Source organism: Lytechinus pictus, chromosome 2 (assembly GCF_037042905.1).
Source record: "Lytechinus pictus isolate F3 Inbred chromosome 2, Lp3.0, whole genome shotgun sequence".
In the NCBI taxonomy this organism is placed as follows: Eukaryota; Metazoa; Echinodermata; class Echinoidea; order Temnopleuroida; family Toxopneustidae; genus Lytechinus; species Lytechinus pictus.
In genome coordinates, this window is record NC_087246.1 from 32527753 (window position 1) to 32545134 (window position 17382).

The 17382-nt window shown below is 37.0% G+C and overlaps 2 protein-coding genes across 3 annotated transcripts; both read left to right on the top strand.

Annotated features, from left to right (window-relative positions):
• Positions 1-452: 452 nt before the first annotated feature.
• LOC129272700 (glutathione S-transferase theta-1-like) lies at positions 453-7510 on the top strand. Its single transcript, XM_054909812.2, has 5 exons — positions 453-1055; positions 3175-3262; positions 3619-3775; positions 4666-4839; positions 5644-7510. The coding sequence occupies exons 1-5, from the start codon at positions 944-946 to the stop codon at positions 5791-5793; spliced, it is 681 nt and encodes a 226-aa protein (XP_054765787.1). The 5' UTR covers positions 453-943; the 3' UTR covers positions 5794-7510.
• Positions 7511-10252: 2742 nt separating this feature from the next.
• Positions 10253-17181, top strand: LOC129272689 (glutathione S-transferase theta-1-like). Of its 2 annotated transcripts, XR_010297501.1 has the most exons (6): positions 10258-10945; positions 13638-13725; positions 14101-14257; positions 14815-14988; positions 15849-16529; positions 16767-17181. XR_010297501.1 is itself a non-coding variant. In XM_054909804.2 (5 exons), exons 1-5 carry the CDS (start codon positions 10834-10836, stop codon positions 15996-15998), a joined length of 681 nt encoding a protein of 226 aa, XP_054765779.2. In that variant the 5' UTR covers positions 10253-10833; the 3' UTR covers positions 15999-17181. The 2 variants fall into 2 exon arrangements, 1 of the variants encoding a protein (XP_054765779.2); XM_054909804.2 differs by having other exon boundaries at positions 10253-10945; positions 15849-17181.
• Positions 17182-17382: the final 201 nt, after the last annotated feature.

Sequence of the window (17382 nt, forward strand, 5' to 3'; positions counted from 1 at the left end):
GAGCTTGAAAAAAACCCAAGCAAGTGCTTAAACTCACAAGCGAAATATGTTAGCCTTATGAATACGCTTTTTGCAAAAGCTAAATCATCAAGAAAATGCTAGCAGTCAGCGTAAGCGATTGTTTAAACTTACTAGCAAAAACATTTGCTCGCTCACTTTTATGCATATACGGAATAAAGCAAGAGCCAAGCAAAAGCCTAGAAAAGGCAATTGCTACTTTTATGCATCCGACCCATAGACTCGTCTTCAGAGAGCATTCAATGGTATCACGATTCAGGGTTCAAAGTCAACCGTTTGAATACACAATACACGCTCATTCATAGGCCTCCAAATGTTAATTTACTATTAACCTTCGATCTCTGTAAATAATTCGTAAAGAATAAAATAAAAAAGTAAAGGTCAGCAAAATTTGGGATACCTCCTTCTTAACCCCACCTACCTAGATCGAACTCAAACTGAGCGCAAACGATCCGTAGTAATCCGTGTTTTCTTTTTTTCTGACGCCAAGAGTACGCATTGAAAAAAGGAGAGATTTATTGCGTTTAGCTTCTTTAGTTTTTCTTGGGAATAAATGTAGTTTCTTCGCCAGCTTTCCCTTGCTCCCCTCACTTTTTCCTTTTGCAACCCCTGAATGTATAGCGTCCATGGTATAGGCCTACATGCCCTCTTGCCAAGACCTTTGATACGCCATGTAGGATATATTGTCAATATTTTCATGTAATTTGTTTACTTTATAAAGGTCAATATCGTTCACGAGCCCGTTTCTCTTCAGGAGATAAATATCTTTATCACTGCGACCAAGGAGCTTCCAACACACAAAGACAAGAGAGTCTAGTGTCATATTCTGGAATTGTTCTTTTCCATCTACATTCGAAGCCTCGATTGCGAGCAATTAATCCGGAGACACTCAGTTATAGCACTTTTCCGACGATCAAGATTAACCATGGTTGTCAAGGTTTACGTCGATCTCCTTTCGCAGCCTTGCCGCGCTCTTGTCATCTTCCTCAAAAACACCAAAATCCCGTTCGAAATTGAGAAAGTAAATTTGAAGGCTGGTAAGCATTATAATTAATTTTTCTTACGTATTTCCAAGGGATTCTAACACTTTTGTTGACATTATCGATGTCAAAGGTACTTCATAAAATGATTTACGATTAAAGATTGTGTTAATCCTAAACATCTCTGGTCAGATGTACCACTTTCTCATATCGATAATCATACTACTATGATTGTAAGACTGGAAGTATGAAGAGTAGACCAGGGACCCGTCTTACAAAGAGTTACGATTGATCCAATCAATCGTAACTCTATGGAAATCCAACTATGTCATAATTTTTTCTTTCGGAGATTTGTTTGATATCCGTTGAAAACAAAAAGAAGCATACTGAATTGTCAAGAAAACAGTTAATGTATGAATATACATCATTTCTAGTAATTATTTTGAACAAACATGTATTTTAGATGTTGACGTTGCTGGCTTTCCATAGTTGCGATAGATGAGATCAATCGCAACTCTTTGTAAGACGGGTCCCTGATGTATACATGTAATTTTGCAGTTGTACTTACGAAGTCGACTCGAAAGCTAGCCTTGTTTCAAATTACATTATACTATATCTGTGAGTTTGAATGTTGGGAATGTGGTATCTTTCTACTTTCCAGAATAAAAATTCTTCGTATTTTATTTATTCATTTTATATATATATATATTTTTTTTTTTTTGGGGGGGGGAGAAGGATATCATTTCTTACCCAATACTTGTTAAGTTTGGGGTTCTTTTATAGCTATTGTTAAGGGCGGGGTTCGTAACCAATACTTTTTTAGGGTAGCGCTTAACAATACTAAACTTGTTAAGGGGTGCGTTTTCAGATCATTGAAACTACTTGTTCAGGGTATGTTTTAAAACCCCCATGGATATTCATGATATCCACTGGTCAATGGAACTACCCCCTCCCCCCTCATCAGGCCAGTCATGATTGTTCAACATAAATTTCCCTTTCCATTTCATAACTGTTAAAAAAGAGGTAATTTTTCTGGAGAGGGGGGCATCCAAGGGGTTTACCGTTTGGCTCAACTTTTTGGTCACATATTTTTTGGCGGCATCTAAGGCCGTACGTAAATTTTTTTTTCATGGGGGAGGGGTGAAATGATATAGAGGTTATCCCAGTTTCCTCTTTTCTTTATTATCAGCAGATTAAATAGGCCTACATGTTTGCCTTTTCTTCTTGAGTCAATAGTCGTGCTTTGAACAATCATTATTATCCACATTTAAATAAGGTTAGTAAACAAGCAAAAATTGCAAGTCATATTTGCTCTAAGATGGCACTTGCACCTGTATGAAAAATTCATTGGTTTTTGGAGCTTAACGTGATTCAATTTTTTTCCCCGAGGTATACTGCCCTTTTTCATGTTTGTACATGCTCAATAATATTCTGGCTCGTTTATTCATTCTTTCTCAAATATTCTGTCTTTTTGTTAAATCATCGATTTATAATAATTTCATTTCATCTCATCTCGTTTACTTCCATTTCCAACCATCACAATAAGTCATCTTTTATCAATCTTTATAAATTAATGCAAAAATTGAGTACAAAATAGTCAAGACAAGTATGCAACAGGTCGGCGATGGAGGAGGCTGCTAAAAATTAAAAGTCGAGTTTGTAGAGGACAGTCTCATATTAAAAGCATTCTTAAAATAGTAAAGATCAAATTAGAAAAAATTAAAAAATCTACAAAATGACAAGAAGAGCATATTAAAGACTTATCTACACTCTTAAAATGTTGGGCAACAGACTGTCCACACAACAATTGGTCACAAAATTTATCCAACTCTGGGTAGTTTTCAACCAATACTGTGTAGTTTTCACCCAAAGCACACATTATTGGTTTAAAACTACCCAGAATTGGATAAAGTTTTAACCAATTGTTGTGTGGACAGTAATTATGTTGTGCAACATTTTCTAAGAGTGTAGTTAAATGAATGGTGTCCAGAAATATAACAAGAAAGATAAGATCATGAAAAAGAGAGGGGGAAATTTTCCGAATCTTGCACCGACACTCACTATGAAACCCAATGTTTTAATTTATAAATAACTAATTTCTATTAACCCGTTTAACAAAAATCATTTATGAATTCATTCATCTATTCATAATTTTGTTTGTGATTCCGTTTTTCAGGAGAACATAGGAAACCTGAGTTTGTAAAGATAGCCCCTCTCTGTACCGTACCGGCTATCCAAGATGGTGACTTCAGCATGGGAGAAACGTAAGATCTATTATCGTATTTTTCTACGTGCTACTCACATTTCTTGTTTCTTTGATAAAGGATGAATACAAAATATATATTATTTTGTTTAAATGATGACGACGTTCAAATGGTGAAACGACACATTAATGAGGTCCAATAATTACTATTGGCAAAAAATAAAATATCAATGACGATACTGGTAATCATGGTGATAACGTAAACAGATGATTATGCCAAAATTAATTATGATAAAGATAATCCGTGCAATGGTGTTTTTAATTAAATCATTACAGAATGCTCAGTTCAGTTGCTCTGAAATATACATTTACGCACTAACCACAAAGAATTACTGGATTATCGTGTGTTTTTTGCAGAGTGGCGATTATCAAATACCTGGCAACAAAATATGCAGACCTAGTCCCTGACCACTGGTACCCGAAGGATCTAGAAAAAAGAGCCAGAGTTGATGAATACATGGCCTTTCATCATACAGGAACAAGAGGAGGATGTTGTGGAATCTTCATCAGCGAAGTGAGAAGCACCATTAAGAGTGTTCCATCTATCTGGATTTTCGGTTTACACATGAGGGGGGGGGGGGGTGGATTGAAAATTTAAGCACACTGGACCAGAAGGGGTCCACTTGTTTGGGTAGGGTAATGGTTATTTATCGTAGATGTCTGTTCATAGTCTGCAGGCGCAGACCCTGATTGAAACTGTGATCAATAAGTGTGTCTCCACGCAAAGACTAGCACATACAAAACTTGCTGTTTCAATTCAATTCATGAGCGAGAGGGCCTTCAGTACATAAGACATGAGTTGGCTGCGCAGTCAGACCCTTAACTCCTTAACTCGAGTGAAGGGTTTGCACAGCAGACTATCCAGATCCAGTCCCCTTCCTCGGTGAATTAATTAAGAGTCAACTATTTACAAAGCCCGCACGATGCCTCTACACAGTTTCGTAAAACCTATAGAAGATTATGCCCCCACCCCCCCAATAAAAAAAAAAGAAGAAGAAGAAGAAGAAGGAAGAGGAGGAGAAGGAGAAGAAGAAGATTATGAAGAAGAAGGAGAAGAAGAAAAATATATTATAAAAATATAGATGAAAATATTTTAAAGATATATGAATGCATAAATATAAATAAAAATGCAAAAGAAATTTAAAAATTTGAGTATTAATGAATTTCACTTTAATAGCACAGTTCAAGTTAAAAAGCCATCCTCTCAGAATATCTTATTTTTATACATAAAAACAATATACTCAACGCACACACATACACTCGCCCGAACACCCCCACACACGCATACCTTCGCATTAAATAACAGTGTTATCTTTGGCGAATTCAAACTCCAGAACAGAATTGATAAGCTAATAGCAGTGTTTGATTCAACAAGTCGATTTTTTAATGTTCTTTTTAATACAGGTTATCATCCCATTGTTTTCGGAAGGGAAAGAGCATGCATCGGAGGAAAGGTTGAAAAGAGATACAGAGAATTTGACCAAACAACTTGATAAGCTGGAGAATGCTTTCTTACAGGACAATGACTGGTTGGTCGGAGATGACATCTCTGTGGCGGATGTGCTTGCCGTTTCCGAGGTAAAACGGCAACAACAACTAAACAAAGATATACCACCAAAATCTATTAGGCTGTTAATCTAATTTTAAAAAGGGGGAGGAAATATGATGAAAATGTCATTGAATATTTCAAGCACGATATAATACATAGAAAAGCCAACATGGAAATGTTTTGGACTTTGTCATGCAAATACTTTCATTAGTAAATTCATTTGTGAAATCCTATTACCAATATTCATTCAATCTAGATCAGAGTTTGGTTATTTATGTCTTATTTCAATATCTTATATTTTTATCAACTATTGTATGTGTATTGTATGTATCAATCATTTTTGTAAACTGTACGCAATTCAGCCGTAAGGCTGCTATGTGCAATGTTTTTTTTTAATACCGAAATAACTTACTGTGCACCAGTGCCATATACTTGGAACCTTGTAAGTTGCAATTTTGCACCTTCTTCGTTTTAATGAAAGGTGCACAATTTCACATTAAATGTATACCCCGGTGAGACATCGGTAAGATCACTGGCGGATCCGGGGGGGGGGGGGGGCAAAGCTGGCCCGTGCCCCTCCCCCTTTTGAGAGGCACAATTAACATTTGCAATATAAGAATGCTGTTAAAACAGAAGTGCCCCCCTTTTGGGGGGCTTGTCATATTTTTCATCGAGAAAAGGTGCCCCCCCCCCTTTAAAAAATCCTGGATCCGTCCCTGGGTAAGGGCTATGCAAAGTTGGACATATATAATTTTACAATAAATAATCTTTCTTAACAAATACAGACACTATTATGCAAAGTTATTGTTTATTTACCTTTTTTCAATGATCAGATCATGGAAAATACCGTAAACGGACGTGACGTCACAGAGGAGAGACCGAAGCTCAGAGCTTTCGTAGATCGGGTGAAGGACCGTCTTAACCCAACATTTGATGAAGTCCACGAAGCCTTGTATGCATGGAGGGATAGCTACAAGAAATAAATTTTCTTTATAAAATATGTTTTGAATTCAAGAAGACTTGCTTGGCATCAAATAATCTATAATTTGTCTAATCAAAATGTATCTTGAACAAAAAATTGTATACATTCCATCTATTTCCTACGAATCTGTTAATTGATTATTGAAGTATTCTTATGACACTTATTCTGTTTTGTATCTTCATACATATGTATATATATGTTTGTTATGTTTATTATCAGAAAATGGAAGTGAAATAAACTAAACTGAACTGAAACTGAAATATTATTCTCACCACTCCCCCCTCTCTCTCTCTCTTCCTCTATAAACTTTCTGTCTTTTTATCTCTCTCTCCCCGTCTCTCCCTCCAAATCCATCTTTCTGTCCCTGGATATATTAAACACTGTGAAATATTATATATTATCACCCGTATCAGACATCTGAGCTGGTCATTTACAAAACCGTATTTCCCTGTATTTTATTATTATCAGGAAGGGATAGGTATATTGTTTGTATTTTCCTCGGTCTCAATGCGCGTATTGACTTTGCATGCAGAGACGACGCAAAATATACCTTTATATTTTCCCTGGTCTCACATCCGGGCCTTTGAGGATGCGAATGAAGTGATACGCTTCATAATGTTCCGCGCACCAACGATCTACGTCATAATAAAGACAACGCTGGATCTGGGCGCTTGCAAGTACGTCATAATGGTAAAGTGCAGAGCCTAGACACTGATATTATCATGACACAACAGAACTCTATTCTTAAAAGATATCACTGTTATCATGATTTTTGCTCTAGATATCTGATTTGGATGATAATAAAAATATTGACTGCCCTTCTTTCGGGGAACATCAAATATATTGCCCTTAAAAGACCCATATTGCCCTCGTCTAAAAACTCGGGCCAATATGATTCTTTTGCTGGCAATATATTTGATGTTCCCCTCAAGACCAGTCAATATTATATAATTATATCCTACATAGAGTAAATCCTGTATAGTGATTGGTTCAAGTAGCATCATGTGACCTAATATATTTCAACTATGATGTTGCGTGACGTCAGACCTCGATATATTTTTGGATAAACCAATATTATGACGTCATTATTTCACAAAACTGGATATCTCGGCGCACCGGCTTGCGCGCTCTCTCTCCCGGGCGCGCAAGTCCAGCGCGATGCGTCAGCGCAGACACTAATCTGCGTTCCGCTGAGCGCCGTGGCTCGGAGAAAAGTAGGTAATTCAACGCAAGTAACAGGACTTTGCATGCTCAGCGCATAGATTTTGGTTATAAATTATTAAAAGTAGGATATAAAACAAATATATCAGGCGTTTCATTCGAAAGCATAGTGGGAATTATTAATCCTCGGTTGAACTGGCAAAACTACTAAATTTCCCTCGGGGCTTCGCCCCTCAGGGAGAAATAGTAATTGCCAGACCAACCTCGGATAAATAATTCCACTATACTTTCTCAAAGCCTGATACATTTGTTTACTAACATCCAATTGCCATATCTTCTTATATTGCAAAGAACCATTTTCGTCGACTTTTTAATAGACCTGATTGTCAACTTCATTTTCATGAAACGCTGCGTCACATATGAAATCGTTTAGTAAATTTTTTCCTCCAAGAACTAGAAAAATTAAATTGACAATTGATTTAGTGCATTAGATATTTATTGCTGCAACTTATTTCATTATAAAAGAGACATATTATTCACACAAGTATGAAATAATGAAAAAAATATGATTTTATGTAATAACATAAGAAAACGGAAAGTGGAGATGTGACATCGATTCTAGGACATCTACCCCCTGGACATCCACCCCCCGGACATCTACCACCCGGACATCCACCCCCCGGACATCCACCCCCTTAGGACATCTACCCCCTAGGACAAGTACCCCCCGGACATCTACCCCCCGGACATCTACCCCCTAGGACATCTACCCCCCCGGACATTTACCCCCCGGACAAGTACCCCCAGGACATTTACCCCCCGGACATCTACCCCCCGGACATTTACCCCCTGGACATTTACCCCCCCCCAGACAGGCTACCCCCGGGCATCTACTCACGGATATTTTGGATACGGGGGGTAAATGTCCGGGGGGTAGATGTCCAAGAGGTAGATGTCCGGGGGGGTAGATGTCCGGGGGGTAGATGACCGGGGGATAGATGTCCGGGGGGTAATTGTCCGGGGGTAGATGTCCGGGGGGTAGATGTCCGGGGGGTAATTGTCCGGGGGGTAGATGTCCGGGGGGTAATTGTCCGGGGGGTAGATGTCCGGGGGGTAGATGTCCGGGGGGTAGATGTCCGGGGGGTAGATGTCCTAGGGGGTACTTGTCCTAGGGGGTAGATGTCCTAAGGGGGTGGATGTCCGGGGGGTGGATGTCCGGGTGGTGGATGTCCGGGGGATGGATGTCCAGGGGGTAGATATCCGGATACGAGCGCCATCATCAGCCCATCTAATGAATATTCATGACGACTGTTTTCACAAAATATTGCTAAACTTTAAACTTCAATAACTTTATTATTTGTTATCCGATTTCGATGAAATTTTCAGCATTTTGCTCAGTGAATTCTACTCTATGTATTAAGATATGAATATTTTCAGCCCGGACCATCCCTTTAAAACAATATAATGTCAATAAGTACAATCATCATCTTCAGTATTAATTCTACTTATTATTGGTTCAGATAATTGTCATCTTTAACGAACGTATTCCAAAAATTAACAGAATACATATACCTTCTGTATTCACAAGAATTATGCACTCTAAAAAATATTGGGTAAAAATGCTCCATGAGGGAAATTATGTGTCCAACCAACATTGGGCATTTCTTTTGGGCATTTTTATTTATCCAGTGTGATGAAAATTTTGCCCATCCTAAAGTAATTGCTGCTTATTTGTTAACCTTATTGGACAATATGCTTCCCGCATTGGTCAAAATACTGGTTAAAATTTTTACCCAGTATTTATTTACAGTGTCCAGAAATTGCTTGTTTAGTCAGTGTATACATCTAATTAGTTATATTCCTCCAATAGCATTATTTGAACAATTTTCAAGATATTCTGCGACTTTGGATATTTCTTATATCGCTTGGAGTTAAATTGTCATGAAATAGGGTCAGAAAAAGAAATTGATATTGTTTCGCCAAATTATTGTTAAGATTCACATTTTGCTTTTCCCCCTTTATTGTAGCGATTGTAGCGATAGTCAATAATGTAAAATATTCAACAAATCTATGCAGAAACAGATTATGAATTAAATCGTGCATAATACACTCTTATCAAAACATTACTTTGATTTGTACGCCAGTAAAGCGGGAACGTGTGTTTATGGACAAATGAAGTGAGATTGTTTACATATATGAATTTTCTTAGTTCTTTGTTCATTCTGTACATGTTATTTTTTCTGTTTGATTAAGAGCGAAATGTAAATAAAGTCGGACAATGCAAAAGTCATTTTCCATTGTTCATTTGATTCGTTTCATTATCGTTTTTAATTCACAAAACGTCAAATAATTTTTCCTTCAAAAATTAATCAAACAACAACAAAAAAATGCTTGCATCATTTAATCGAGAACAGCTGTAATTTTGCATTAACTATTAAACAATTCAGCGAATTAGTACTTTGTTCATCACTCGGGACTATAAAACAAAATTCAGTGTATCATCTGGGCTAATCTTTAAAACAGTTGTTTGTATTTCATAAATTCATGAGAAGTTGACATTTATCAGCAATGCATGCAGCAACAGATCTACGCGCAATTCTTGTCTATAAAACACGTTCTTGTGACACATTTCCGTTCCCAATTTACACATTGTACATCAGCTCAAGTACACCATTCCTTTTGCCACATGAACTGTGTGTTACCAAGTCTTATCCTTTTTTTTGTATTTTTGTTTCTATTGAAAGAATCAAACATATTGACATAGAGAAAAAAAACGTAATCGTATTACCATTTCTGAGTAAAAAAAAAAAAACATAAAACGAAAAAGGACAACACAAGACGACACAACACACCACAATATATACAAATCTGGATTATTGTCTCCCTTTTGCGAATGGGATAACCAAGTAAAGGTGTTGTCTTCCGCAAAACTGATCCTGTTGCTGGAGCTCATATTGATACACTGTATAGAAAACTATCGTGCGTTACTTTCAAAAGTAACACACTAACATATATTTTAACAAAATATGTATATTGACTAGAATTTATGCTGAATAAATTTCTCAATGGTAGCCTAAGGTGCAAGTCGAAATAAAGTCTCATTTTCAGACACAGGCAATGGTATCACGATTCAGGGTTCAAAGTCAGCCATTTGAATACACAATACACTCTCATTGATAGACCTCCAAATATTAATTCATTATCAACCTTCGATCTCGGCAAATAATTCGTTAAGAATGAACTAAGAAATAAAGGTCAGCAAAATTTTGGACACCTCCTTCTCTAAACCCCACCTACCTGGATCGAACTCAAACTGTGCGCAAACGATCCATAACCAGTGATTTCTTTCCTTCTTTTGTTTTAAGTATTCCATGATCGAATGCGTATTGAGGGGAAACCACGCTGGTCGGGTGGGGGCGAGTGCTGAAACCACATACCTGACGCCAGGAGTATCGCTGAAAAAACGAAGGGAGATTAATAGCGTTTAGCTTCTTTAGTTTTTCTTGGGAATACTATTGTTGCTTCTTCGCCATCCTCCCTTTGCCCTTCGTCGGTCTCCCCCCCCTTCACCTTTGCCTTTTGCAACCCCTGAATGTATAGCGCCCAGGGTATCTTGCAAAGCCCTTTGATACGCCATTGATTTGAGGATGTATTGTCAATATTTTCACGTAATTTGTTTACTTTATAAAGGTCAATATCGTTCACGAGCCCGTTTCTCTTCAGAAGATAAATATCTTTATCACTGCGACAAAGACAAGAGAGTCCATAGCAGTGTCATATTCTGGAATTGTTCTTTTCCATCCACATTCGAAGGCTTGATTGCGAGCAATTAATCCGGAGACACTCAGTTATAGCACTTTTGCCACGATCAAGATTAACCATGGTTGTCAAGGTTTACGTCGATCTCCTTTCGCAGCCTTGCCGCGCTCTTGTCATCTTCCTCAAGAACACCAAAATCCCGTTCGAAATTGAGAAAGTAAATTTGAAGGCTGGTAAGCATTATAATTAAATTTTCTTACGTATTTCCAAGGGATTCTAACACTTTTGTTGACATTATCGATGTCAAAGGTACTTCATAAAATGATTAACGATTAAAGATTGTGTTAATCCTAAACATCTCTGGTCAGATGTACCACTTTCTCATATATATCGATAATCATACTACTATGATTGTAAGACTGGAAATATGAAGAGTAAACCTGATGTATACATGTAATTTCGCAGTTGTACTGACGAAGTTGACTCGAAATCGATCAAAGCTAGCCTTGTTTCTAATATACTATATCTGTGAGTTTGACGTCGCTTTGCATGGTGTGACTGCAGTAATAATGCTATAGTCACATCAACCAAACCGAAAGGATTTCATTAAAAATAGGATTGGTGGTTCTGGCCCGAATTTGGTATCGAATGCGTGACTGTGCCATTAGCATGATTAGTAAGCAGATGGCAGAAGTGTTTTGGTCATTCCTAGAGAACGGTATAGGACATCGTCGTTGTGATCTGTCAGTCCTAGTTGTAAACCTTTTATTTCGAGCCATGTTGCCATCAAGAAGGGATCAATCCATCCCGGGATGGGAGAGGGGGGGGGGGGCATTCCCATTGACATGTGGATACCAAATTGTCAAAAAACGCGCAAAAAATTATATCATTTTCAAGAATCAGGGTATCAGAAACACTCCCATGCTGGAAAAGGGATACATATTGCGGCAACCTACGTGATTAGGGTTTGATCTACAAGGGTATGAAGGAATAAGAATATATTAAAAAGGGTACCTTTTTGCCAGCATTACGCGTTTAGGGTCCGATTTACCCCGCGATTTACCCCGAGTCGATTTATGTTATTTTCATTTCACTTATTGTTTCTGCAACCTTTCAATTTCATACAAATTAACAAAGAAAATACATATTTCATTACAAAATATTTAACAATACAAAGTCGTATTTTCTATAACACAATGATTCAAGAAGGCTGCTGGGGTTGCCATTATTTAGTTTGACTGCGTGGCAACCGTGGAAAACAATCACGAATTATATTTAATAATACAATCTTAATGTAAGAATGCAGAATGGGGTGTATTGCGAGTGAAATGCACAAGACTTACATGGAACAGAGCAGTGATGCTCTTTGTTGGGAATATGGTATCTTTCTACTTTCCAGAATAAAAATTCTTCGTATTTTATTTATTTATTATTATTTTTTTTTTTTTTTGGGGGGGGAAGGATATCATTTCTTACCCAATACTTGCTTAGTTCGGGGTTCTTTTATAGCTATTGTTAAGGGCGGGGTGCGTAACCAATATACTTTTGGAGGGTAGCGTTTCACACTATACTGTACTTGTAAGTGGTGTGTTTTTAGATCATTGAAAATACGTGTTCAGTGTATGTTTTAAACCCCCCATGGATATGCATGATATCCACTGGTCAATGGAACTACCTTCTCCCTCCTCATCAGGCCAGTCATAATAGTACAACATAAATTTACCTTTGCATTCCATTAACTATTAAAAAGAGGTAATTTTTCTGGAGGGGGGGGCAGGCATCCATGGGATTGACCTTTTTGGATCAACGTTTTGGTCACGTATTTTTTGGCAGCATCTATAATACCGTACGTACGATCTTTTTTGATGGGGGAGGGGGTGAAATTATATTGAAGTCATCCAAGTTTGTTCAAATGCCTCTCAAGTTTTCTTTATTATCAGCAGATTAAATAGGCCTGCATGTTTGCCTTTTCTTCTTGAGTCAATAGTCGTGCTTTGAACAATCATTATTATCCACATGTAAATAAAGTTAGTAAGCAAACAAAATTTGCAAGTCATGTTTGCTATAAAATGTCACTTGCACCTGTATGAAACATCCATTAGTTTTGGGGAGCTTAACTTCAGTTGAATCATCTTTTTCTCCGAGGTACTGCCCTTTTTCATGTTTGTACATGCTCAAAAATATCCTGGCTTTGCTTGTTCATTCATTCTTTCTCAAATATTCGGTCTTTTGTTAAATTATTGATTTATAATAATTTCATCTCATCGCGTTTACTTCCATTTCCAACCATCACAATAAGTCATCTTCTACCGATCTTTATAATACACTAAATGCAAAACTTGAGTACAAAATAGTCAGGACAAGTATGCAACAGGTTGGGGATGGAGGAGGCTGCTAAAAAAATAAAAGTCGAGTTTGTAGAGGACAGTCTCATATTAAAAGCATTCTTAGAAATAGTATAGATCAAAGGAAAATAACATTTAAAAAAATAATCTACAAAATGACAAGGAGAGCATATTAAAGACTTATCTACACTTTTAAAATGTTGGGCAACATACTGTCGACCACACAACAATTGGTTACAAAATTTATCAAATTCTGGGTAGTTTTCAACCAATACTGTGTAGTTTCCACCCAAAGCACACATTATTGGTTTAAAACTACACAGAATTGGATAAAGTTTTAACCCATTGACGTGTGGACAGTATGTTGCCCAATATTTTCTAAGAGTGTGTAAAGAAAAATAACAAGAAAGACAAGAACATGAAGAAGAGAGGAAGAAACTTTCCGAATCTTGCACCGACACTCACTATGAAACCCAATGTTTTAATTCATAAAAAACTAATTTCTATTAACCCGTTTAACAAAAATTATTTATGAATTCATTCATCTATTCATAATTTTGTTTGTGATTCCGTTTTTCAGGAGAACATAGGAAACCTGACTTTGTAAAGATAACCCCTCTCTGCACTGTTCCAGCTATCCAAGATGGTGACTTCAGCCTGGGAGAAACGTAAGATCTATTATCGTATTTTTCTTCGTGCTACTCACATTTCTTGTTTCTTTGATAAAGGGGGATGATTACAAAATATATATTATTTTGTTTCAATGATGACGACGTTCAAATGGTGAAACGACACATTAATGAGGTCCAATAATTACTATTGGCAAAAAATAAAATATCAATGACGATACTGGTAATCATGGTGATAACGTAAACAGATGATTATGCCAAAATTAATTATGATAAAGATAATCCGTGCAATGGTGTTTTAATTAAATCATTACAGAATGCTCAGTTCAGTTGCTCTGTTAAAAAGGAGACACAAAGAAATATACATTTACGCACATACCCACAAAGAAATACTGAAATATCGTTTTTTTGCAGAGTGGCGATTATCAAGTACCTGGCGACCAAGTATGCAGACCTAGTCCCTGACCACTGGTACCCGAAGGATCTGGAGAAAAGAGCCAGAGTTGATGAATACATGGCATTTCATCATACAGGAACAAGAGGGGGATGTTGTGGAATCTTCATCAGTGAGGTGAAAAGCACTATTAAGAGTTTTCCATCTTTCTGGATTTTCGGTTACACAGTCATGGGGGGGGGGGGGTGTGGACTGAAAATTAAAACACATCGGTCTAAGGCTTCATAGAAGGGGCCCACTTGCTTGTGCGTAAATCACTTTTGTTTGAGCAGGGGAATGGTTATTCATCGTAGCTGTCTGTTCATAGTCTGCAGGCGCAGACCCTGATTAAATATTTGATCAATAAGTGTGTCTCCACGCAAAGACTAGCACATACAAAACTTGCTGTTTCAATTCAATTCATGAGCGAGAAGGGCCTTCGGTATACAAGGCATGAATAGGCTGCACATTCAGACCCTTAACTAGCCAGAGTGAAGGGTTTGCACAGCAGACTAGTCTGTTCATCAGGGCCCAGCAAAGGTCTAGTCCCCTTCCTCGGTGAATTGGTAAAGAGTCAACTAATAACAAAACCCGCAGAAGAAGGAGAAGAAGAAGAAGAAGAAGAACGGAAGTGATATGCTAATAGCAGTGTTTGATTCAACAAGTCGATATTTTTAATGTTCTTTTTAATACAGGTTCTCATCCCATTGTTTTCGGAAGGGAAAGAGCATGCATCGGAGGAAAGGTTGAAAAGAGATACAGAGAATTTGACCAAACAACTTGATAAGCTGGAGAATGCTTTCTTACAGGACAATGACTGGTTGGTCGGAGTTGACATCTCTGTGGCGGATGTGCTTGCCGTTTCCGAGGTAAAACGGCAACAACAAATAGAAAAAAAGTGTACCACCAAAATCTATTAGGCTGTTAATTAATTTTTTTTGTAAATGGGCAGAAAATATGCTGAAAATGTCATTGAATATTGCTAGAACGATATAATACATAGAAATGCCAACAGGGAAATATTTTGGAGTTTGTCATGCAAAGAGCAATATTTTGGGGTCATCTGAAGATTTTTGTTTACATGAAGTAATCTATAAAAAAAAGTAACATACTATACGTTAATTGCATATTTCATTTATAAACATCATCATGTATGCTCATTAAGTGATTAAATAGCCTCCCATATATGAATCGCATAAAAGCAAATTAAGTAATGGTTAAATTCAAACCTCTTCACTCCAAGAAAAATAGTTTCTATTTTCCCCTTTTTATGTGATTTTTTTCCTGATAACTTACTGTGGACCAGTGCCATATACTGGGAGCCTTGTAGGTTGCAATTTGCACCTTCTTCCCTTTAATGAAAGGTGCACAATTTCACATTAAATGTATACCCCGGTGTGACATCGGTAAGATCACTGGCGGATCCAGGGGGGCACAGCCGGCCCGTGCCCCTCCCCCTTTTAAGAGGCACAATTAAAATTCGTAATATAAAATGCCGTTAAAACAGAAGTGTCCCCTCCTTTGAAAGTGAAGACCCTTTTTTTCATTTTTTTTTTGCTCGTCAAATTTTTCCTCGGGAAAATGTGCCCCCCCCCCTTCGAAAAATCCTGGATCCGCCCCTGGGTAAGGGCTAAGTTGGACATATATAATTTTACAATAAATAATATTTCTTAACAAATAGGCACTATTATGCATAGTTATTGTTAATTTACTTTTTTTCAACGATCAGATGATGCAAAATACCATAAACGGACGTGACGTCACAGAGGGGCGACCGAAGCTCAGAGCTTTCGTAGATCGGGTGAAGAATCGTCTTAACCCAACCTTTGATGAAGTCCACGAAGTCTTGTATGCAAGGAGGGATAGCTACGAGAAATAAATTTTCTTCATAACATTTGTTTTGAATAAATTCAAGAAGCTTTGCTTGGCATCAGAAATTATTATCACCCCTCCCCCCCCTCTCTCTCTCTCTCTCTCTCTTCCTCTATAAACTTTTTTTTCTGTCTTTTCTTCTCTGTATCCCTGTCTCTCCCTCCAAATGTCTCTTTCTGTCCCTGGATAATTATATTGAACACTGCTGAAATACATCCAATTGCCATATCTTTTATTGCAAAGAACCATTTTCGTCGACTTTTTAATAGACCAGATTGTCAACTTCATTTCCATGAAACGATGCATCACATTATGTAACCATTTAGTAAATAGTAATGAGGTGAAATACTGGTAAAATACTAATCGAGGTTAGCCCCAATATATAATGCAATAGTATTAATAATTTAAAACAATAATTTCAGCTAATGTCAGTAAGTACAATCATCATCTTCAGTATTAATTCTACTTATTATTGGTTCAGATAATTGTCATCTTTAACGAACGTATTTCAAAAATTAACAGTATACATATATCTTCTGTATTCACCAAAATTATGCACTCTAAAAAATATTGGGTAAAAATGCTCCATGAGGGTAATTATTAAACATTGGGCATTTCTTTTGGGCATTTTTATTTATCCTGTGTGATGCAAATGTTGCCCATTCTAAAGTAATTGCTGCTTATTTGTAACCTTACTGGACAATATGCTTCCCGCATTGGGTCAAATACTGCCCAAAAATTGGTTGGAAACATAATTACCCTTGTGCTGGTTAAGATTTTACCCAATATTTTTTTACAGTGTACAGAAAGTACTTGTTTAGGCAGTGTATACAAGCATCTAATTAGTTATATTCCTCCAACAGCATTATTTTGAACAATTTTCTAGATATTATGCTTCGGATGTTTTTTATTTATATCACTTGCAGATAAATTTCTTAAAATAGGGTAAAAAAAGAAATTGATATTGTTTCGCTAATTTGTTGTTAAGATTCACATTTCGCTTTTTTTTTTGTTCCTTGATTGTAGCGATAGTCAATAATGTAAAATAATCAACAAATCTATGCAGAAACAGATTATGAATTAAATCGTGCATAATAAACTCCTATCAAAATATTTGCTTGATTTGTACGCCAGTAGATCGGAAACGTGTGTTTATGGACAAATAAAGTGAGATTGTTTTAATTTATGAATTTTCGTAGTTCTCTGTACATTCTGTACACAGCAAAAACTGTGGTGTTAACCGGTTTGCACAGAGGACCACGACAGTCATTTTACACCGGTGTTGAATTGACAGTGTTAGTTTAATACCTACAGGTGTTATTACAACACCTTTGGTTGTTACATTTACACTCTTTGGTGTTCAATCTACAGGGTGTAATTTTAACACCTCA

Excerpts from the sequence above, each read along its gene's own strand:
- LOC129272700 (XM_054909812.2), top strand. The coding sequence starts at position 944 with ATGGTTGTCAAGGTTTACGTCGATCTCCTTTCGCAGCCTTGCCGCGCT. Across the intron at positions 3,263-3,618 it reads GACTTCAGCATGGGAGAAAC|AGTGGCGATTATCAAATACC; the intron begins GTAAGATCTATT and ends TGTTTTTTGCAG. Across the intron at positions 4,840-5,643 it reads ATGTGCTTGCCGTTTCCGAG|ATCATGGAAAATACCGTAAA; the intron begins GTAAAACGGCAA and ends TTCAATGATCAG.
- LOC129272689 (XM_054909804.2), top strand. The coding sequence starts at position 10,834 with ATGGTTGTCAAGGTTTACGTCGATCTCCTTTCGCAGCCTTGCCGCGCT. Across the intron at positions 10,946-13,637 it reads GAAAGTAAATTTGAAGGCTG|GAGAACATAGGAAACCTGAC; the intron begins GTAAGCATTATA and ends TCCGTTTTTCAG. Across the intron at positions 14,989-15,848 it reads ATGTGCTTGCCGTTTCCGAG|ATGATGCAAAATACCATAAA; the intron begins GTAAAACGGCAA and ends TTCAACGATCAG.